General features: G+C 36.9%; 3 protein-coding genes and 1 non-coding gene across 7 annotated transcripts; 1 reads left to right on the forward strand and 3 right to left on the reverse strand.

The window, feature by feature from the left end:
- Positions 1-1444: 1444 nt before the first annotated feature.
- LOC119998774 lies at positions 1445-7044 on the reverse strand. Of its 4 annotated transcripts, none has more exons than XM_038846187.1 (4): positions 6835-7042; positions 4668-5718; positions 3438-4326; positions 1445-1982 (listed from the first exon to the last, which is right to left on the reverse strand). In XM_038846187.1, the coding sequence occupies exons 2-4, from the start codon at positions 5634-5636 to the stop codon at positions 1969-1971; spliced, it is 1872 nt and encodes a 623-aa protein (XP_038702115.1). In that variant the 5' UTR covers positions 5637-5718; positions 6835-7042; the 3' UTR covers positions 1445-1968. The 4 variants fall into 4 exon arrangements, with proteins under 4 accessions (XP_038702115.1, XP_038702114.1, XP_038702113.1 ...); XM_038846186.1 differs by having other exon boundaries at positions 1445-2008; positions 6835-7041; XM_038846185.1 differs by lacking the exon at positions 1445-1982 and adding an exon at positions 2116-2635 and having other exon boundaries at positions 4668-5749; positions 6835-7044.
- A 2958-nt stretch (positions 7045-10002) lies between these two features.
- On the forward strand, positions 10003-10719 carry LOC119999108 (stemmadenine O-acetyltransferase-like). Its single transcript, XM_038846629.1, has one exon. It carries the CDS (start codon positions 10003-10005, stop codon positions 10717-10719), a length of 717 nt encoding a protein of 238 aa, XP_038702557.1.
- A 3681-nt stretch (positions 10720-14400) lies between these two features.
- LOC119998912 lies at positions 14401-16234 on the reverse strand. The gene has a single exon (XM_038846386.1). The coding sequence runs from the start codon at positions 16046-16048 to the stop codon at positions 14753-14755; it is 1296 nt and encodes a 431-aa protein (XP_038702314.1). The 5' UTR covers positions 16049-16234; the 3' UTR covers positions 14401-14752.
- A 3246-nt stretch (positions 16235-19480) lies between these two features.
- On the reverse strand, positions 19481-19564 carry TRNAM-CAU. Its single transcript is given in 2 exon segments — positions 19481-19516; positions 19527-19564. It is a non-coding gene; the product is annotated as a tRNA-Met (tRNA).
- Between the last annotated feature and the right edge of the window lie 4645 nt (positions 19565-24209).

A 24209-nucleotide genomic window follows, 5' to 3' on the forward strand; every position in this document is an offset into this window, starting at 1 on the left:
ACGAGGAGAGAGATTGATATGAAGATGGATTGAGTGACGACGAATTTACGAATTTGCTTTTAATACATTTATCCTACAATGTTTCCTCTTGCAGGGAGGATTAACAAACAGTTAGGGGCAGAATGGTCAAAACAGTGACGGTAGAAATAAAATCTTTATGGAAATTCTTTGCAACAATTACTCCTCCAATGTGGCCCCGTGTTAAGTCTCAGAAGTATAAATATATGGTCACAATTTTAAGTTATTAAAATAGTCTCCCCACTTATTATGTAGGGAAAGTTTGGGCGTGTTTGTGCGCTTTTCAATAACATAAATTGTGTGTAGCAGCGCAAGTGACAAAATATGACATATCTTTGTGTGAAAGGTATGAAATACAAAGACGGAGAGCCAAATTCGGATAATCGAGCAGGATTGCAACAATGGCATAGTAAACGGGAAAAAAAGAAGTGTTTTATAATGATGATTTTTGGCCCTGTTGTCCGGTCGAAAAATTATGTGTGTATGAATATGATGACTCGAGGTTAAGCTTATATCGAATATTCGAAGAACAAAATTATATGATGTCATTCTCGATTGTCAAAAGAAAAAACAAACGCTTAAAAATGTATCAAATGTCAACAAATTAATTGATTCAAGACCCAAATTTTGTTCATTATTTTAGGCAATGACCTCTATAGTGGCATCTTCAATGGAAACACGTATAGCCGCCCATGATTACACAACATGAAAGGTAGGATTTGTACTCAATTACGTCATATTCTTAATTAAGTCATTAGTCCTCATATCCCTCCAATATATGGTATAGGCCAAAAAAGAACTACTTGATCCCTCAAGACTTCGATAATGTCTAGACAAAATCTCTTCTTTAGTTCACTCTTTGGTCTTTACTTCATTACCAGCAACAATAAAAAGCCAAACTAAGTGGATATGGACTGCTAACCGACCATTTACTACGTTTGATTCTACAATAGTACTAACAATATGTTAATCAATAAATGAGGGTTTCCATCAACAAAGGCAACAATGCATATATGTTTGTGTAGATATTATATGGTTTTCGGATCGAACCGGCACGATCCGGTATTAAAAACTAGGCAACATATTAATTTAAAGTGAAAGAACACCTCTACCAAGTACTTTCCCTTTATAGATGCAAGAGTTACCTGTGCGGCCTTTTGCATATCTCATATATAAACAGCATCACAAGTCATAGAAAGTTAAAAACTCACCTTGCTCAGCTTCACAAGAGGAATTGCTTGAAAGAGAATCCACACGAGCTTTGAACATCGAACATTGGAGTGTCGATGGAGATCCTAAGCGAGCCGCTCAATTTGAACCCTAGAAGCCCTGATATCTCAAGGGAATGGAGGTACTGAAGTCCGCAAATCGGACCACAACCGAACCAAAGAACAGGAAAAAAAAATCACCCTTTACAATTCCTACAGGCTATAATATTCCAGCACTTTCTTTCAATAAGTTGATGATCCCGGGATCAATATAAACTGGACCAAAAAAAAGATCATCCTTTACAATTCAACTAAAAGTGCCATCAAGCACTAGGGAAAAAAATGAATTCAACCATTTATGGAGAACAGTTCAAAAGCCAAAAAAAAAAAAAAAAGAAAGCCTTACAAGGTTGTCTATATACAAAAAAAAACCTCTCAAAATCACACAAAAAGCTCCACATTATCTGGACTGCAATTTTTTTTTCAACACTCTAAAAAAACTGTCTGTGCTCCATAATAGGAATACACAAGACCAATTGGGCAAACATAGCATATACGAACTCGAAAAACGACTTCTACTTCTAAACACAAAAACAGCCCTGCTTCTGAAGAGACCAAACAAGTATAGTAGCACTTTCAAGCTCAAGCACGGCAGGAGGAGGCGATAAGTATGTCGTCTGGAAAACTATGACTCCATCAACAGCACCTTAGTTTTCGGCGCTGCTCAGCCAGAATTCACGATTCATCTTGCACGAGCTGCACATTGTATCCATGCTTTATGTCTACTCAATCAAGCGACCAATGTAATTTATAGGAGTCAGGCAAACAAATACAAAGCGATACAAAACAACAATAAGCCCTTATGACAGAAAATTTATAATCATCAATATTCATATCCTTAAAACAAGAAGCATGGATTTCATAATCAAATAATACAAAGTCCCTAAAGATAGACCACCATGGGTACTTGGTTTATGACTAACTTAGTCTTTTGAATAAGGAGGGCACTTGCTAACCATGAAATGATTCAAGCATCGACTATTTTTCAACACTCGAGTCTGATCACCATAGATGGACATGTTAGGGAGGTTATAGGGACCTAAAGACACATTGTGTAGAGACAGTAGGCAGATAGTACAATGCACAACCTATTCTCGTTTAAGTACTCACTTTGCAATTGCAAATCTGCTAGCTGGTTCTCCACATAATCACAAACGCTATTGGCAATTGTTTATTGTCTATGCCAAGGCTGCGGTGCCAAAATGCTAAAGGCGTTAGGAGTGTTTAGTAGTTTCCTTGTTTTGTTTTGGGAAAGAGAGGGAGGGGAGTGGGGAGGGGCTTTAGTTGCAGTCTTGCTTAAGCCCAAGAAAAAGAGGGGAAATGATCCACAGTTGTCCATGATTTAAGTTCTGCAACCAGCATACAAAACAGAATGAGAGATGCAACAGGTTTGGGTTAATGGAACAATAGGAAGGCAGCAAAATGTTTAACAAAATTAGAGACATACATGCACATAATGGCAATTGTATTTTTTCCCCTATTCACGTAATTCAACAAAGTAAACTGGATGTAAGTACAAAACGATGAAGGACAAGGGCAGAGTAGGCTTCTGGGACCGCTTACATATATGTTACCTTCAAGGCCAGTGATTCAAGAGACTGAGAAACAAAAAAACTGGGTTCGCAAATTTGAGCTCTGCATGTGTATCAGCGAGCTCAAGTAAAAAGTTATCACTCAATGTTGGCCCCACAAAGGACAATTATCAGCAAGCTCACACCTGAAGTAAGGCTCTCTTGCCCTCAGGACGAAAAGGTTGATAAGAAACAAGATAGCTTTCTTTCTGGTAAGCACTAACCCCTTGCCGATTAGTAAGTTATAACTCACAACTAAGCAACTCCATTGGTATCATGGCAGGCTACTAAGTTTGGCTCTCAGAAGTCCTCTAGTTCTTCTCTAATGGTCCAATTAACTGATTACAATCAAACAAATAAAAATTCAGCTAATGGTTATTCTCATTCAGTTGGATTGTAATTGAATTCCACGCATCATAATCAAGAAAATCTCCTAGCTCGACACATTGCACGATTACAAAGAGCTCTCTACAAGGTCACTGATTGCCTTGATTTTATTTCACATAAGCGCGACACAAAGTCCATCAGCTATGTTAAAAGTTCAACAAAGTGCAACCAATATTGAGATGCCGAATATTACCTTTGATTGAATGCTTGTCATATCTTTCTTTCCTCTCGTCTTCATTCTTCCATTCACTATCATCATCATCATCATCATCATCATCATCACCAATTTGATCCCTTCCACCATCTCCTACATCACTCTCACTCGCCGTCTCCCACTCAGAATCGTCAGTCTCCTGTCCATACATGTCACCAGCATCTCCCTCACATTGGACACCACCATGCTTGATAGCTGCTTCTCTAAACAACCAGGCTGCACGTATCTGCTTCTTGACTAGTCGCTCAGCATAGTCAGGAACCTTATTTTGCCTCATAGAGAGATCAGGGTCATTGGAGTGAGAACACTCATTTATGAATAAAATGGCATCTAACAAACTCTCTTTAGCAAATCCAAGCATGTCATAAGCCTGAGCTCTCCTCCAAAGGCTTTTGGCATGACGGTTAACAGGATTGTGAAGACAAAGTGCACGTGTAGCATCACTTATAGCAGCTAAGGGTTGCTGTAAGAGAAGATGACACTGAGCTCGGTTACTATAAAGAACAACTCTCTCTTTCTTGGATCTCACTGGACACAATGCTAATGCTTCCGAGTACTTTGAGGCCGCTCCAGATATATTTCCTGATGAGAACAAGGAATTTCCTTCAAGCTTGACCACTAGCGCTGCAGCCTGTTTAATATGGAGATCCTCTTTTGGCATACTCTTCTCCCATTTCAATCTCTGTCTCGAATTCAGTAGTTCCTCAATCTGCTCCTTTGTACGATGACTAATAGTGTTACGTCCTGTACCTTGTGATTGGACACATTCCTGAAGAGCAGTAACAATTGTATCCCCTAACTTCTTGTGATCTCCCAGAGTTGTAATGTCCGCAAGGTCTAGAAGTGTAGGTACTGCCTTTTCAATTACCTGTGCTAGACAAAAAAAAAAAAGTAAAGAAGGAGTCTTTCCACAGTCTTCAACTATAAAATACAATATTAAATGAGATACATATTAGACACTAATACATAAGAGTGGCCAAGTCAATTCCTTCTCATTTTAAACTCTAGAGACCAGATGAGTCTAATCCTAACATTAAATCCTTAATTACTTATCTCTAACATTGCCAATCTTGATTCTTGAATGATATGTGCAGCATAAGCAAAAAAGAAAACACAGTAGAAAATGCTTAACAATCTGCAATGAAAACAATTTATGGAAATATTTCAAGAATAATTGGGTTAAAATAACTGAGTGGGAAGAAAAAATACCTTGTGACACGTACTTGGATCCTGGAGTAGCCAAAGAAGGCAGTCTATGGCCATATACTGCCAATCATCTGATGAGCGAGCAATGTTACATAATGCTTCAATAATACCAGGACAGCTAGCAACAGGTCCTCGACCAAGTTTATGATGACAAATTGTTCTTAACAAACCTATGCCAGCTGGCGAGTTTTCATTAACCAACCCACCCCACATGCCTGGTAGTTTTGCTAAAAATTCTGGTTTGCATATAGTAGTAAGATATTCAGGCTTGAAAGCAAAACAATTAATGAGCTGAAGGGACCAGCATTGCAGCTGACTAGCCCACTCCTCTGCTTTCCTGGACTCCATTTCAACACCACCCATGCCACGAGTAAGCAGGTCACAGTGATAACTAAGCCTTCTGTCGACATACTGGTAGAAATGTGAATAAACTATTTCCAGTGAACTAATTGCCAGTTGAATGGCGAGCTCAAGGATCTCACCATGACTTGCCACAGCAGGAAAAGTGTTAGGATATGTAGCCAAGTGTCCAAGAGCTCTCACTGCCACTCTCTGTTCAACCCAAGTCAACCTCCCTCTCAGAAGTTCAACTAGTGGAGGAATTACACCAGCATGCACTGAACTTTCTGCAAATTCCTCCATATTCATAGTGTAGGATCCAATGATATGGGCAGCATAATAAGGTATGTATATATTTTGGTCATGTGAGAGCCAACGGCGATTCTTTAAACCCTTCCATATCAGTGCAGCCATGCATTCGAATATTCCCAACTCAATGAACTCAGGGTCATTGGGATGCGCCATGGCAGTGTTCCAGAGGCCACTAATAGGGAGAACTTGACCATCATCATCCTGTGAAGGAAGCTCCCTAAAGAACTTCAATATGCTAGCTCGGCGCTTGCTTGGATTTCCTTCCTTCATGACACAGAAAAAGCACCCCGGGTATGGACAGTCGGTAGATACTTTATCCATTGTCAGCAGGCTAGCTATCAAAAATTCATAAATGTCAAGCCAGTCCCATGTCAACAGGGAGGGTCAATTATGCACTTGAACACTGCATAATAGGGGTATGCCGGGTTAGCATCCTGCAGAACATTAGGTGCGAAATGAAATTTGTATACATCTTGACGTTTTGGTTGGTAAAAATCCAAACTTATGTAAATGAGAATCTAACTCTACACCACTTTCACTAGATAATTTCAACTCCATTCTAGTTTCTACTGCATGTAATGGAAATTTCATAAAATAGAAAAATCACAGGTATTAAGTGTGTCGTAAGACAAGCTGTATTAAGTTCATAATTACTCCAGATTCCAACAAAATAAAACTTAAAATAGTTTGTTCCGTCGAAACTCATTGAAATTGTTCACCCAGCATTAGAAAAAAAAATTTTAAAAAAAACACCTCATTACTTAAGGTGATTATCTTTCTACACAATGCAATGGAGTTATCATCCTATTGTAACAGGTACTAGACTAGTGGTAAGGTAACAAAATATCCACCCTTCCTATCAGCTTAAGCTTTCATAAAATATTCGCTGAGTGGGCGTGTTCTACATATCAGAGCCAACCAGCTCTTGAATGAATCACATCTTTTCTTGCATATCTATAATGAATATCAAATAAAAATATAATTCGAACTACGAAAACCTACATCTCTGGCCACCAGAATGTCTGTCACCATATCAAAATTAACACATTCCATATAATTCAACACTACTTCATGATCTGTAAAGATTACATATATAATTCTTCTCTGATTCAATCTCAAAATTCAAGCATTTCTCAGCTTCTATTAATCCAAAAATATATATATATATATATATATATATGAAAAAAAAAATCCAAGAGCATCTAACCTGAGAAACCATTTAAGTTCACTACAAAGGAAATATTCAACTTTCAGAACAGAGTAGAGTCCAAGCTAATAACTAACAAAGAGCAAAAGATCAAAAATAATAAATATATCTTTCTTCATAATGCAGGTACAATTGCAAATCAATTAGATCTAGACCACAAAAACCTCAATCTCCATAAGAAATATCTCGAATTCTAACAAGATCCAAACAAAAACACAGCGAGAGAAAAATCAAATACGCCAAGAGAAAGCAAAACACTCTGTAACTGAAGCAGAGAAACAAAAAGGCAAAACTCGGCAGATAATCAATCACCTCCGGGACCAGCAGCGAGAACGAGAACGCCTTCTCTAGGTTAAAAGACTAACGGCTCTCGATACTTTCTCTGTACCAAATGTGGAAGTGGAAGGAGAGAGACACTGTAGAGAGAGAAGTACCGTATTGTAATGAAAGAAACGGTCTCCCTCTGTCTTCATGCGAGTGCAATAAAAATTTTCGATTTCCCAAATTCCCCACTCGCATATTCAGTCACGCTCGTTGTACTGAGATGAGAAGGAAAGGCAGCGTGGGAGCGTGGGTTTATAGCGCGTGGAAAAGTTTGATGAGGAATGTCCTTGCCTTTGGTCCCATTTCCTTACACGCCTGTCTCTCCGCTATTTCTTACCTTTTCACCGATTTGAATCGAATCACATTTTTATTACCAAAATGACCACTTGATTCTCAAAATTTTACAAAAAAAGGAAAGAAAAATGTTCTTATTACGGATTTAATCATGCATTGAGCTATTGAGTTCAATGAATCTTCAAGAAATTATCATGATGTTTTTGTGTTTTTTCTCTTATTGTTTTGTGACCTAACTTTTGTTTAGATATCTTATTAAGATAAAGCTCACGAACTAGTCATTGTTTCCGACTATTACTCTTTTTTTTTCCGAGAATGACATCATATAAACTTGTCATTCGAGTATTCGATATAGGCGTGAACTCGGGCCGTCAAACTCGTACGCACTAAAGTTTCCCACCTAATGACTGAGTTGGGCATGTTGGGACTATGGACCCGACATATCTCCACATTGATATGATATGGTCCAAACCAAGGACCACATCATTCCTTATGGTTCAAGCCTCCCCTCAAACAATATCTATCCGTCCATCGAGATCGACTACTCATATTCACCGCGTTGGAGGCACACGCCTTATGTCAAGCACCATAGCACATCCTTCCTCGATATCTTACTCTATCCCGGTCAAATCTACCTTGTTGCGTTTGGGAGACACGCTTTATGCGAAGCACCACAACACTACCACCTGTATTGAGCTCAAACACGAATCCCTCACGAGTTTACAGGGGCCCACCCCTACGTTCGGCATCCGAGGATTTCATCCACACGGCTAAGTCTGGGACCTACCTCCGATACCATTTATTGACACTATAGACCCATATGTCCGCTTTGGGCTTTGACCCGCACGGAGGATTTACTTTTGAGTTTCTACCCAAAAGGTCTCATAGCAATGGAGATATTGTGCACAATTATAAACCCACCATCTTTCCATGTCTAACCGAAGTGAGACTTTGGTTTGCACTTAATATAGTCAAATCTCATCGCGTGGGCACGATGATATTATTATCATTAGAGGATCGAACTCAGAACCTTCCGAATTTATATGATTCGACTTCAAAAGGAGATTCAGTAATAGGCTATTATGACCCAAGTGGTTTTTACCAATCTTACACTTGTAATCTCTCCAACAAACATATTAGATTGGATCAGATTGGACCCTGCAGCCAAGACGTGGACAACTCAGCTCATCAGTTTCTTGGATCCACCATTCTCCATGTCCACATCCATCAATTTCCCATACATATACATATGTTTGAAAAAATCTGTGTGTGTTGATAGTGATGCCAAAACAGAGTAGTTGAGAGTATGGGTATAGTTACATGATCAGTCCCAGTATCCAAGTGTTCAGATAAAGACCACACAAGATGTGTCCATGTACTGGTTTTAAATTAACCAGGATCACATGCCATGTCCATCTTCTCTCGCCAAAACCAATTTTCAGTTGTTAGAGACACTAGTTAATAGAGTCACAATCCTCGGGTCTCTTTCATGGTCATGGACTCGTTTGCTTTTGGGCTCATTACAAATAATGTAAGGCCCACCACAAGTACTATTGACTTTGTCAAGAATGAAACAAGGACAAGCAGAGAAGATAAGGTGTGGTTTTACAACACAACCCATTGATCCGTTTAAGAGCGTGTTGTGTTTTGACTTCTTGCAAAAGAGATGAGACGAGTTCGGAAATTTTGGTGAAGTGAGATGACAAAAAGTGTTTAGGTGCATCACTAAAAATACTAGGCGAGCTGAGGTACAAATATTTTCATCCTATCAATAAAAATTTTGATTAATTTATTTTTATAAAAATACAAATGATATAATAAACTTGATTAAGGACAAAAAAATTCTCATGTTTTAACATCAAAAATGCAATCAACTACGTTTCATCGGGGTGAAAACAATTCCCTATGGTTTCAACTTTGAATCGTTATAATACGACTATAACGTGAATGCACGATATCATAATGTACCACTTAGCCAAACACATTTTGCTCAAAATCAATCAGTGCCTTCAAGCAAAAAACGATGCATTTGCACGCTGCAAACACTCTGTCTATTTGGAAGGAAAATCAGGTTCCCATGTCAAAGCTAGAAACCTAATTCCGCTTATTGACAGGAAACCAAAGAATTGAATCTTTCACGTCAAAAACGAAATACTCTGTATGCCAACATGACTTCTTTTGGGGGTGAATTATTTTCTCACTAAATGATCAGTAGAAATCAATAGGATATCTTGAAGCTTAAGTTGTTGATGATTTGTATTGATTCTCGGATCCTTGTGATTTTGCAATTGCTGGATCTCTCCCCACTGCTCTCATGCTTTCTTTGATCAGGACATCAATGGAGGTCAAGATATTATCCAGAGAGTGCATCAAACCCTCTACACCTTTACCCGATCACCCAAAAACCCACAAGATTTCTCTCCTCGATCAGTTTTCCCCCCTTCTTACTATTTCCATATTGTCCTCTACTATCCTATCAACCAAAACCCACTGAATCTTGATTTCATCTCCAGCAGATCCCAAGTGCTCAAGCAATCCCTATCTGATACAATAAATCTCTATTACCCACTTGCAGGAAAGATCAAGGACGATCTTTCTACTGATTGTAATGATGAGGGGATTTGTTATATAGTTGCTGAAATTAACTGTTCTTTATCTGATTATCTCATTCAACCTGACCTCAACCAGAGCCCTAAGTTCCTTCCAGATGAAATCACTACTAGGGTTCCAAGTTCAGGGGATCATGTTGCTATGATACAAGAATAGAGATTTTCATGTGGTGGAATCGCCATAGGCATGGTTTTTTCACACACTGTGTTTGATGGAGTTTCGATGAGTGGATTTGTTAAGAGTTGGGCAGCCATGTCAAATAAATCTAGTAAAGCTTTTCACCCCAATTTTGACACCCTCTTTTACTTTCCTCCAGTTGATGCATTTCCAAAGGAAGCAACTTTTTCTGCAATCTTTAGCCAATTTTCTAGAACTGACAAGTGTGCTTTAAGAAGGTTTGTGTTTGATGCATCCGCGGTAGCCAGACTCAAGGCCGAGGCAGCAAGCTCCGGTGTACAAAATCCGACAAGAGTAGAGCTTGTGACTGCAATTCTATGGAAAACCACCATGTCCGCCTTGGAGGCAAAAGCTGGCATTCGGAGGCCACATTTGGTAACTCATGGCGTCAACTTGCGACGAAGAGCTGTGCCAGAATTCCCAGAATCACTTGTGGGAAACTTGTTTAAGCTTGATAAGGTTATAAAGGAGATGATAACTGGAGCAGCTCCTCCTGGTGGGTTATTGGAATATACTTCGTTTGATAGTTGGTGTAATCTTGGCCTCTACACAGTTGATTTTGGATGGGGAAATCCTTGGTGGATCAGTTGTGTTCCGGTTCTTGATTCGTCGGCTACGACAAGTTTCACAAATCGGATTTTTCTTATGGATTCAAGACCCAGCAATGGAGACTGTGGAGTCGAAGCATGGGCGTATATTGAGGAAGAAGAAATGGCTATACTAGAAAATGAGATGGAGCTCCTAGCTTTGGGTTCCATGGATTCAAGTCCCATTGAGTCCTGCAAACTGTGATTCTCACCCGTCAAGATTACCTTATTGGAGGAATCGTCTCAATACTTTGTTGGTTTGAATTCACATGAAAATATGTCTTGTGTTTTTATCAGACTTGTAAACTGTATAAACTGTCTCAATTCTCTGTTGGTTTCAACTACTTGAGAATGTACATCAACATCTACTTTGCTACTTTCCTTACATGCTCAGTTAAAGCAGGGGTAGATCCAGCATTGGACATAAGGGGCAGAACTTAGTGCGGGGGTCTGGGGGTAGTGCCCCTAGAAATTTTTTTATGATTCTATATATATCACTAAAGTAAAAAATCATATTCGTAAATTTGATAAAACATTTAGAATTGTTTTTTCCTAGTTCTTATGTTTTGATAATACTGTATAATAACATCATTTGTAATTTGATCAAACACATCTTTTTCAATATATGTAACTAGACAATCATTGAATCATTCATCCCTCATTCGATTTCACGATCGCTGCTTCATTATCTTCATCGCTGAAAACGCTATTTCTACGGTTGCAGTTGTCACAGGTAAAGTCAATGCTAGTGTTATTAGTTTGTTTGTTTGTGGGCTGTTAAGAGTTGGGCCTATACTAAGTTATTAAAACTTGGTCATAGGCTGTTATAGTTGAGAGTTAATTGTGGCTACTAAAGTTGTAAGAGACTATTGTTGGGAACTAAGCTTGTTATTGGTTATTAAACAGCTAGGTCCAACACGATACATAAGAGACTAATGTTTATTTTTTTCCTCAATATTTAAGGAGGGACAAAGTCTTCTAGTAAAAAAAAAATTTCTAAAAATATATGCATTATTACAATTATTTTTTTAAAGGTGGGGCGGCCGTCCACCCTTGGCTGTGGGTGGATCTGCCCCTAAGTCTAAGCATATCCAAGCTCTGTTTTCCTCTTTAGCGGTCTTACATATCTCGGTGTTTTTTGTCTCATCTATCTTAAATGCTGAGATAGATGTACACAATTTCATATGGATCATACGAGGCATGTATGAGACAAAAAAAAATTGTGATCCTTAGCGTCTCCGTTTCGGCTTATTAAGAGCACACGTGGCTTTTACTTTGTAGTTTGTACCAAGCAAGGCCTATGGGCCCAAAAACAAAGTGCAAAGCTAGTGTAGGGCTTGCTCATTTTACTGAATTGTTTGAATATCCAATTCTTTGTTCCAACAATTATAAGCCCATGGGCTCCTTGGTTTTGAGCTCTCGAGGAATAACGTAAGGCCATGTAGAAGTTCTTCTTTGAAAATATTTTTTTTTCTATGGAGTTGGAAGCATAAACATTGACATTAATATTCTCATATTAGATTCAACAACAGCTCCCCTACTACCTCCAAATGATACAGTCATAAAATAATTATCACTATATATCCATTAAGCCAACCTCCATCCCTAACTTGTTTGGAACTAAAGCTTAGTTAATATTGAGATATTCACCCTATTTTTCTTGCAATAATCATAAAAGAAGTAATATATATATATCCTTGTTACATTAGGCCTTGAAAATAAGTTACTTAATACAAAATAACTAGGGGTCATCAGGGACATAACCAAGATTCAAAATGAGGTTCGGGGGTAATGCTTTCTTTGTTTTTTTTTTTAAATTTATATGTCGTTTGGTAACAATAACGTAACATCTTGATCAAACACGTCAAAATTGTATAATGTGTATCAAAAGCATGTGTAATAGTAGTTTCTCGATTTAGGCCTTACCTATTTGTAATTCCATTTGCACTTATTGTCTCAAACACTTTCTTTGCTTGAATCTTAACAGGAAAACCATTACGTACACAAGATCCTCTAACAAAATTCAATATATTTGCAACCAAGTTAAAAAATCATGAAACATCGTGATATTTCTTTGTTACAGCAATTAAAGACAATTGAAGTTGACGTGCAAAGTAATGAATATAAATATACACATTAATTCAGTCTTAAAATTAAAGTAATCTTTGTCTCTATCATTGGCATGATAGCTAGTAATCTTTTTCCACTTGCTTGGACTATTTGAAGATCATCTATCTTAGTATCAAAAGACAAAACAACTTGGTTTTGGAGAGTCGTCTCTTTTTTGAGGTGGAGGTGATGATTATTAAAAACAATCCATAATTTTTACACATAATTACAAAGTAATTCAGGAATAAATTAAATGGTTCAATATCAATATATTTTCATATCAAGTTACATTAAGCATTATCAAGGTTTCAAAAATCATAACACATCATTAATCATAATAATAAAAATAAAAATAACAATATGTCTAAATTCATAATATTAATTAATATTTAGAGAAAATTAAAACTGACTTGAAGAAGAGGAAGATGCTTTGTTTTTTCAACAGAATATGTGACAAAGAATGGGTTTTGTTTCATTACTTGTTCGTATGACACTTATTAACACTCGGTAAAAAAACAAGAATTATCGATGATAACATGTCTTTTTGGGAGACAGTATAATCCGTCCGGACGGCTACTCGAGCCGTCCAGACGGATGTCGCAAATTTGCACTCGGGTTAACCCTTATAAGTAGGTTTTATTTGTAGGGTTTCGTTAGAGTCGACTTGAGAGGGTTATATTTAGTTGTAAACACTGAGAGTCTAGGAGAGTGTCGTCTATAGCGAGAGAGATGGATTTGGGTTAGTTCTTGAGTTCAAGAGCTTATTTTTTTTTGCAATCTTCTTCATATTAGTGAAATTTTTTGTTGTTCTTCGCTCGAAAACGTAGACAAATTGTGTCAAATCTCGTGTCTTATTCTCTTTTAGTTTCGCACACTTTCTATATTTGAGTTTTGTTCATTAATTCATAATAATACATGTGTCATCAAAATGTTCTTTGGACATGAATTTTTGGCTTGAGCATAATAATTTAAAATTTTGGATTTGTTAAAATATATTTGAGTTGGGCTTATATTAAATATTTAAATATTTTATTAAATGCGTAGTAAAAAAAAAAAAGCACAAGCGTTGTCGGTTCGTAATTCTCGATAAGCATTGCACAGGCAATCTATCATTCTATCCCCCGTCGGTGGCACATTGAATCGTTGAATGTCGGCGCGCGTATCCATACGCCCCGTCTGACGCGTAAGTAGCGCTGGAAGAAGTTTGACCTCAATTTTTGCAAGAAAGAACAACAAACGAGTCCCATTCCCACTGCCAAAAAAAATCTTCCCCTCTTTCACATGTACAGACTACAGATAACAAGGAGTTAACGATAATCTAATTTATTATACCATGTCCCAGGTCGAGAGTTCAAATCAATCAATTGGGATATTTTCTTGTGAAATTCTGGTTCCATGAGTTTGTCCCATTTTCGAGCCTCTATCCGCATGGGCTTCGACCCAGTATTACTCTATTATCTGCCACCAGCGTGGTGCGGATTGTTGTCATGGGCCGAGATTTACGCCTACTTAATTATCTGAATAACATGTTGGGTTGAGTGGTTTCTCGGTTACCAAAAAAATAAGAATCACGGGCCAAAATGTATGGACTAAGAAGTCTTGTGTTCGATTTTCACTTGTAACAATACCCTTGTGACCATGCGCTGAACCTTGACCTAACTTATTATATTGTCAAACATAATTTTTTTGTCTGCACAGATAGTCTGAGTTTAGGCTCATATATATCAAATATCTAAACAACAAACTTAAATAGTGTCATCATTGGTCAAGAAAATGGTAAAGAAATATTGAACAATATTTTCAACCCTTTATTACCTTTCCATTTATGTTGATAATAACAAATACAAATAATTCAAAATTACTTGCAACTTCTCCTAATCTTGAAGAGCAACACCATGGTACCTTGTCCAATGGTATTACGTTGCCAATACAAATCATTTTTTTTTTCCCAAAAGACACTAATGTTGATAAAATGCCAAAAATACCATATGATCCCGTATAGAGAACTTTCGGAAATACGATGCACGGTTCTTAGGGTTTACTCTGTCGGGTGGATCCAAAGAACTTTACCTTGGAGAGATCCCCACAATCAAAACAAAGCAAAAAAAGAGATGCCAATCAATGATGCATTAATTCTGTTTACCTTCCTCACCACCTTCTTCTAAATAAGATTTCTTTCTCCTATCAGCTCTCGCAAGCAGGCAAATAACAAGAAAACACGTGGCGTAAATCCCATGAATCTTCCAATTCGTCTTCGGTGGTTGACGCAAGACAGCACTATGAAACACCGACACGTAATAATGAAGCCCAACTGCATAGCCCACGAAGGCTTGGCCCAGGCCCAGCATCCTCGAGCCCAGCCCACATTCAGTCGAAAAAACCAAAACCAGATACATCAGCAGCAACAACAGATACAGAACATACGCTAGCGTTTGCAGAACTTGTAAACAGACGTAAGTGGACCGCGCCGTAGCGTAGAAATACTTGAGAGGCTCAAGTCCAGTGACTAGAGAAGAGAGACAGAGGATGGAGAAGTAGATTGAGAGATAAACTTGAATGAAAATCAGGATCTTTTGGAGAGAAAAATAAGCTTTGATTCTATTGACAAGGAGAGAAACCAGAAGCAGAGGGATTATAATGAAAGCAAAAGACACAAATGAGGCAATTGTGGGTGCGTATTCATTACCAACATATGGTTTGAAATTCTTTGAGATTTCTTTGTTGGCTTTCGTTAGGTAAGCTTTTGATGTTGTTGAGATTCTCTCCAGGTCTGGTAGGAGTGTTCGATGAAGTCTGGTGGGTAGATCTCTGAATTCTGAAAGCAAATCAGCATCTTCTTCCTGGTCAAGCCAACTGGGTTGGGTCTGTTTTTGTTGATTCTTCTTTGCTTTCTGGGAATCTGGGTCAATTAGTTTCTTGTCAATACTGGTTTGGCTCTGTTTTGTGGAAGTGGGTTTTGGTTTTTTTGAATTGGGTGTGCTTAATTTGGTTAGATCTGGAGATTTCTTGGTGGAGAGTGAAGAACTGGATTTGGTAAAGTTTGAGGCTTTTGATGTGGAATTCAACTTCTTCAATTCAGACTTGGGAATGGAATCAATGGATATTGTTGTTTTGGTAGAGTTTGTGGGCTTTGTCGGCTTGGTTTGGTTCTTGGCAGACAAATTGGCCTTGAAGAGTTTGGTTTGGTTCTTGGAGGACAAATTGGGTTTCAAGAGCTTGGTTTGGTTCTTGGTGGACAAATTGGTGGTTTTAGTACTACTCTTAGGCTGCTTGTCTTCTAACATTCTTCTCCTACCAAGAGACTCTGATTGGCTTTGAATCTGAGACTCTGAGGAGACAGAAAGAAGAAGAACAGAAGTAAACAGAACCAGAACAAGATAAAGCAAAAGTACCTTTCTGAGACAGGAGGACAAGAGTGGAGCCATTTTTGTGAAATCTAGGCAGATCTAAGAAAGAGCTGGTGTCTTCAAAGATCTAAACTTTGCATGGATTGGATCTAATTTATAATAGAGATGGAGGAGGAGAGACAGTGGGAGTGAGAGAGAGCATGTTAAAGCAGATATTTTATACATAAAGCAAGGGAATTGAAGTCAATGCAAAAGCAAGGCAGAAGTCTTATGGATCTCAGTGTTTTTGATAGTTATCTGAAATATTAAGATGAACGCATATGATTTCATATGAATCATATGAATTTTACGATTTTACATGCATCATGTGCGTTCATTTTAATATTTGAGATAGATGAGACAAAAAATACAGATATGTTTAGTATTTTCGAAAGAGCAGTAAGAAGTGAAGAGTCATGTAGCACAAATAGACATGTAGAATTGCCAAACGACGCGGTTTTACACTTTTACTGGTCCGCTGGCTCAGTATGGCTCTCACTCTAAAGCAAGAGCAATAATGAAGGATTAAATTATATGATATATTGCAAAACCAACTAGGTTTTTTTTAATTATTATTTATTCAACAACTTGGGATAATCAAAATTAGTAAATGGGTTTGGACAGACTGACTTCTCTAGTCAACCTTGTGTTTCTGCCAGAATAACATGTTTGACGTTATTTGGTTTGCGAAAATGCTAAGCATTACAATATTTTTTGTCGAAGTTATCTCGAGATGGATATATATGATTCATGTGAAATCAAATTATGGGTATATGATCCATATAAAATCGTATGCATTCATCTCATCATTTGAAACATTTGAGATAACTGAGACAAAATAATATTGAGATCTGTAAGATTGTTCGTGAGCTTGTATCACAAAACCAGGTCTCCTCCTTTGTGTGTCACCACGTTGTTGCCATAATTCTGGTTTTGACAAACGCTCGTTCGAGTATGTTCCAAGTTGAATTTGAGTTTAATAAAAATAAACTTCGGCACAAGTGAATTGCTAGTCAAACTAGAGTGACAGCGCACACAAATGCATCATGCATGTGGGGTATACATACATATATATACTCGTAATCTTCTCACACAATATTCGTGCTCCGTAATTCGTTTAAAATTATAAAATATACTATTTGAATTTAATGGTTTAATAGGTGTGTCACATCGTATCATATTTCTTTTCATTTTTAAAACTTGTCTGATTTTTTTTTTCTTGATCGCGGAGCCCCCAAATCGTATAAAGGATGCCCATAATTTCTTAATTAGAAGAAGAAATAGTTGAAGTAGTTGACTTTGATGTGCTTTTTTTTTATATTTGTTTTTTTTTTTCTAAAATCATCTAGTAGGCTAATAACTAACAGAAAAACACCAACGAGAGATGACTCGGTTGATAATCAACCTGAGTTAGACATATATGTGTTCAAGATTCAATTTCAATGAGAAATATATTTCTTAGAGGTATTTTGGAGGAAAAAAAAACATTATTGGATCGGTAGGGCCCAATTACGGATTCCTGCATTAGTCCATCTTAAGTAGGCTTTGAGGCCCACAACTTTGACAATCCTACATTGTGGGTCCTATGTTTGTGTGCTTTCCAGCCCAACCTGTTATTTTCACTCATTATTCCATAATAGACGTTTTTATTTTATAAAATTTAAGGAATTTTGATTTTAAATCATTTAATCTGATCCATAGTTGAGAATAAAATATATTATAATTTTAAACCTAAAATACTTAAATTTAATGTTTTTTGGTAAATCCACAAACTGTAAATCTTAAATTTTAAACCCTAAATATGTTTTAATCATAGTCTTAAGAATAAAAATTTGTACGTTTTACACATTCCTATATATATATATTTTTGAATATAGATGATGGGGATGTGGAAAACTCGAACTCGAAACCTCTATAAGATATCACACACATAAGTGTCATATAAGCTAGTGTTACTCGTGGTTCTCGAAGGGGCATAGTATTCGTCTATCTATATATGAATAATCCCAAATCTATGGGAAGACTCCCATAAGAAGTTAGTGTAAGATCTAATGAGTATTTTTTTTTTGGTATGCGTAGCAAAGAAGAATATAATTGAATATTTTGTCATTCAAGGTGTTAGAATCGGAGAGGACCCACATAGAGAAGGCTTAGAAATCAGTAATGTTAGGGATTTCAGTAAAATATAGAGACCCACAAAATCTGATGATTGAAACAGAGAATAACATATTAATTTAATCATCTTCTGATGTTAATCATCTTCTGATTTGGAGCCAGCAGTAAATAAGGGTATTGGGGTACACACCATGCATAAGACATGCATCATTAATGAAAGTCGGTGTTTTTCTAAATGTCTTAATTATATAACATGTTAATTTAACCACGCGCATTTTTTTTACTTCAAGTACAAAACGTGGAGTCAGATGTCTATTTTATTTAATTTTTTGAAATTGTTAAGCATATTTGACGTTTGTAATGGTCACTTCAGTGACTTCTAATGTAGGGCACTCCTCCACTTATTAATCTCTTAATTTTTGGTAACGTGTAATCCACCCAACTGTACACTAGGCAACTGACTGATAAACCTGGGTCGAGGCTCAGTGCGGGAAGATAACGCAGAGTGGCATTTGCACACGTTAGGTTAAACAAATGTTCATATAGTAAATTGCAATAATAAAACACTCATCACACTCAAACTCACGATCTCCTGCTTCTGCTAAGAATTATTGTGATCAAGTTTATCATCTCAACCAATGACATGTTGTTCCGCGTGTTAGCTCCCTAAGGTGATTAAATGTACATTGTTATTCTTTTGTATAATATCCACAAAGTTGAATATCACACTTTGAACACCGACACATATAACCTGTTTTCTCTTTCTAAAAAAAAGGATGGATTTTCTTTTACTTTACAGGAAGCCATGACGGTGGTGTGTATTAGTGTGAACATGCATGGGGGATGAAGCAAAGGAGTGTGACATGAAAGCGAAAAAAGAATCAACCACATTTATTATGTCAAGATATGGACCTCCCCCGTCCATGTGCTATTGGTATTGTCAATGGATCGCTTGTCCCTTCCACCCAATAACTTTTTTTTTGATAAACAGCAACAAAAACGATGGAATATGGAGGCCAGGATAGTGGAAAGGGAGGATGGAAAAGGGAAAAAGGAGGAGAGGAAGGTGGAGAGGCAAAACGGAGGCCAAGCCATGCGGCCAAGAAAAGGTGAGGTAAACAAACAGGAAAGGTGAATTGAAGGTATTCATGTGGTCTTCAGGGTAATGGGATAATGGAGTACTCCTGGTGTTTACAAAGTCAAGAGGCTGCAGGACATGCCTCCAAGAGATGATAACCTTGGGAATGTTTTTGTCAAGCTTCTGTGGTTGTTTTGATGGAGTCATTTGGACCTCTGATTGGAGAAATAATAGTTGGGATAATTAACACACAAAATTAAAGACAGGGAAAAAACATTTGGGGTGAGAGAGGCTCGAACTCTCGACCTCAGGATCACTCTAAGCTATGAGACCTACGCGCTAGCCAACTGCGCCACCACCCCTTCCGTTCTTTCCTCACAGTTTTTGTAACTTAAGAAAGAATTCCCGTAGTACCCTTTTTTTTTTCAATTGCTTTAGGTCCTCCTCTACTAAAAAAGTGGCTCTACTTGTTTTCAAGACTTTTCAATTAAAAAAGGTGGCTCTACTTCCCTGGATAGGATTCAAGAATTTTTTTTTTATACTAGTAATTATGTGACTTTTTATTCAGAAAATAAACTGAGTGTATATCAACCATACTCCATCCACATCTCCCTCCTTGCCTAGCTCAGCCCTAAATCCTAAACGAGGCCTAAAATCAAACTCTGGCTCGGCCCTAGCCCTTAAAATTTAGGATATGAGGCAAACCAAATAATAGTGTCATGTTAAACCAATCTTTTAGTTTGTTTGTACCCACTGAACTTAGACTATAATTTCAAGTCTGAAGTTGGGTTTTCACTAAACATGGTTGAATTTCATATAGACCGCAACCCCATTCCTTTAGATGTCTTTAAGATCATCTCTCTTGATAGACTTTTTGTCAAAGGATCAGCTAAATTTGCTTTTGATTGTATATAAGCAACAACAATTACTCCCTTCTTGAGCAATTGTATCAAACTTTGATGTCTAAGACTTATATGCCTTGACTTTCCGTTAAAACTCTTATTTGAGACTTTATATATTGTTGACTGATTATCACAACTAATCATCACTGCTGGAGTAGGGTTTTTCCAGAGTGGTACATCTTCAAGTAAATTTTTAAGCCATTCAGCTTCTTTAGATGCATCAGCTAATGCAATGAATTCTGCCAACATAGTTGAATCAGAAACACAAGTCTGCTTCTTGGAACTCCAAGACACGGCAGCACCTCCCATTGTGAATATCCAGCCAGTTGTGGATTTAGATTTAGATTCCATATTATTCCAACTTGCATCGCTATATGCTTCTAATACAGCGAGATAGCCTTGATAATGTAATCAATAATCCATAGTTTTCTTCAGATAACAAAGAACTCTAGAAATAGCTTTCCAATGTTCTTCACCTAGGTTACTTGTAAATCTACAAAGCATGCCTACAGCATATGCTATATCGGGTCTTGTGCAATTCATTGCAGACATAAGACTCCCTACTACACTAGCATATTCTAATTGAGATTTACAACGTCCATTATTTTTCATTAACTTGATATTTGGATCCATAGGGGTGGAGGCTGGTTGACAGTCATAATGACTGAACCGCTTAAGTAATTTTTCAATATAATGATACTGTGAAAGTACCAATCCATTATCTTTTCTTAGGATTTTAATTCCTAAGATCACTTCAGCCTCTCCAAGATCTTTCATATCAAAGTTAGATGACAAAAAAGATTTAATCTCTTCTACACAAGCAAGGTTGGTACCAAAAATAAGCATATCATCTACGTAAAGACATATAATCACAACATTATTATCACATTTATAATACACACATTTATCAGCATCAATAATGTTAAAACCATAAGATAAAATTACATTGTCAAATTTCTCATGCCATTGCATTGGTGTTTGCTTCAGACCATAAAGAGATTTAACAAGTTTACATACTTTCTTTCCATGGTTTGGAAGAACAAATCCCTCTGGTTGTTCCATATAAATCTCCTCCTCTAAATCACCACTTAAGAAAGTTGTTTTTACGTCCATTTGATAGACAACTAGTTGATGAATAGATGCAAGAGAGATTAGTACTCGAATTGTAGCAATTCGAGTTACTGGAGCATAAGTATCAAAATAGTCTATTCCTTGCCTTTGTTTGAACCCTTTAGCAACTAACCTTGCCTTGAATTTGTTAATTGAACCATCAGGATTCAGTTTCTTCTTAAAAATCCACTTGCACCCAATGGCTTTAGATCCAGGCGGTAAGTCAGATAATACCCAAGTTTTATTTGACAACAAAGAATTCATTTCATCATTAATTGCTTCCTTCCAAAAGAGGGCATCTCTAGAATTCATTGCTTCAAAATAAGTTTTGGGTTCATCTTCTATATTCACGACAAACAAGGTTTTATCCTTGATTTCACGTCTATTCCCTTCAACAAGATAGACTAAAAAATCTGGACCAAATGATTTTTCAGCCCGAGGTCTTTTACTTCTCCTTGGCTCAATGTCTGTAGAAGTATTTGGATCATAATCCTCCGTAGGAGAATTCTCCAAATTAAGAACACTAGAATTTTGACTTTTGCCATCTAAGTTGGGAATAGAAGGACTAGACTTAAAAAGATGTTCATAAAATTCTACATCTACAGATTCAAAAATTTCATGAGATTCCAAGTTATAAAATCTATAAGTAGAACTATGTAAAGAATAACCAATAAAAACACACTTGTAAGTCTTATTTCCTAACTTTGATATTTTTAGGTCAGGTTTTCTTACATAAGCAATACAACCCCATGCCTTAAGACGATTAAGACTTGGTTTACGATTAAACCAAATTTCGTAAGGAGTTATATTCTTCTTCTTCAATGGAATTCTATTCAAGATATAACAAACAGATAATATTGTTTCTCCCCAAAATGAAAGTGACAATCCGGAACTAAGTAACATGGCATTTACCATTTCAGTTAAAGTCCTATTTTTTCTTTCGGCAATTCCATTTTGTTGTGGCGTATAAGGAGCCGTAACTTGATGGATTATGCCATGAGTTTCACAAAATTTAGTAAACTCACTTGGGTAATATTCACCACCCCGGTCGGTTCTAAGGACTTTAATCTTACGGTTAAGTTGAGTTTCAACTTCCGCCTTGAAGATTTGAAAATTTTCAAATACTTCACTTTTAGCTTTTAAAAGATAAACATATGCATATCTTGAACAGTCATCTATGAAGGTTAGGAAGTATTTGTTACCTCCCCTTGATTCACTATTTTTCAAGTCACAAACATCACTATGTACAATGTCAAGTAACTAAGAAGTTCGATCTATAGATTTAAAAGACTTTCTAGTTATCTTGGCTTGTACACATATTTGACATTTAGTATGATTAAAATCATGGCAATTAGAAATTAATCCTAAATTTGACATATTCTTGATGCTACCATAATTAACATGTCCTAGCCTATTATGCCATAAAGAAATAGAATTCACAATATAAGAAGAAGAGGTACTTTCTATTAAATTCAATTTAATCATGTCATTACAAGAATATCTCTTCCCAATGAATACCCCATTCTTGGACAAGATAAACTTGTCTGATTCATACATCAGTTTGAAACCCCTCTTATTGAGCAAGTCCCCAGATACTAGATTTTTGCTCATATCAGGTACATAAAATACATTGACAAGAGTAACAATTTTTCCTGATGTGAACTTCAATTCAACAGAGCCTTTGCCAACAACTTTTGTGCGAATGCCATTTGCCATTGTGACCTCCAAAATTCTATCACTAGATTCTTCATTAGTCTTGAAAAGACTACGGTCCTTGCAAATATGGATAGTTGCCCCTGTATCCATCCACCATCCACCATCAATGCCAACTGAATTTGCTTCAGTCACTGTAGCAACTAGTGCTTCATCTTCTACCAAATTTACTTTGGCTTTTGTCTCTTTCTTGTGATGGCGACAATCACGAATATGATGGCCCGGCTTGTTGCAGAAAAAACAATTTCCTTTCTTCTTGTTTTTGGCACTTTGCTTCTTGAATTTCTTATCATTCTTAGGCTTAAGTTTGGCGTTGGACTTATCTTCCTCAACCATATTTGCCTTTGAATGATGATTCTCCACTAACTCATCACTTTTCTCACGGATGCGAGAGTCTTCTTCTATGCGAAGGTGTCGAAGTAGAGATTCTAAAGTATGATTTTTCTTATCATGCTTAAGTTTCTTCTTGTAGCCATTCCAAGAAGAAGGTAATTTAGCAATAATCACCCCTACTTGAAAATATTCTCCAAGAGTAATTTCAGCATTTTTAAGATCACTAACAATAAGTTGAAGTTCACGTACTTGTGCAAGAACTGACTTATCATTAGTCATTTTAAAATCAACATAATTCCCAATTAAAAACTTACGATTACTTGCCTCTTCAATGCGGTATTTGTTCTCTAATGCTGCCCACAATTCTTTGGCGGTCGATATGGTACGATGTGCGCTATACACTGAGTTGGAGAGAGCATTGAGTGTGTGGCCTCGACATAGAAATTCATCCTCCTTCCATTTGCATCGTTTGTTCACCATTTCTTCGGTATCTTTGTCTGATGGTTCAGCAATTTGCTCCGCATCGTCACCAATGATGTAAGCCAATTTGAGAGTGGTGAGGAAAAACAACATCTTCTCTTGCCACCTTGTAAAATTTTGGCCATCAAAACGATCAAGGCAAACAAGATCTTGATTCATAACTCTAATGGATTGAGAAACAGAACCCTCCATTTCAACAGAAAAGAAAATTTGTCTAAAAATTGTTGGAAAAGTTATATGTTAATGGAGGTAATAGAAGATGAAAAATTAGAACAACTTCAAGGTGTGTAATCGCTTTCTTTTAGACAAATTTCTCTCCCTTTGATAGGTATCACAAGTGCACCGGGTATACGAGAAAATGCCTTTAGGATACAATGAAGTTTTCTAGTTTGTGGTTGATCTTTGAAAATGCACTATTCAAAGCAACCCAAGAACACTCTTTATGGTAACTCTTGATGATGTATCTTTT

This window comes from Tripterygium wilfordii, chromosome 5, assembly GCF_013401445.1.
Source record: "Tripterygium wilfordii isolate XIE 37 chromosome 5, ASM1340144v1, whole genome shotgun sequence".
Lineage (NCBI taxonomy): Eukaryota > Viridiplantae > Streptophyta > Magnoliopsida > Celastrales > Celastraceae > Tripterygium > Tripterygium wilfordii.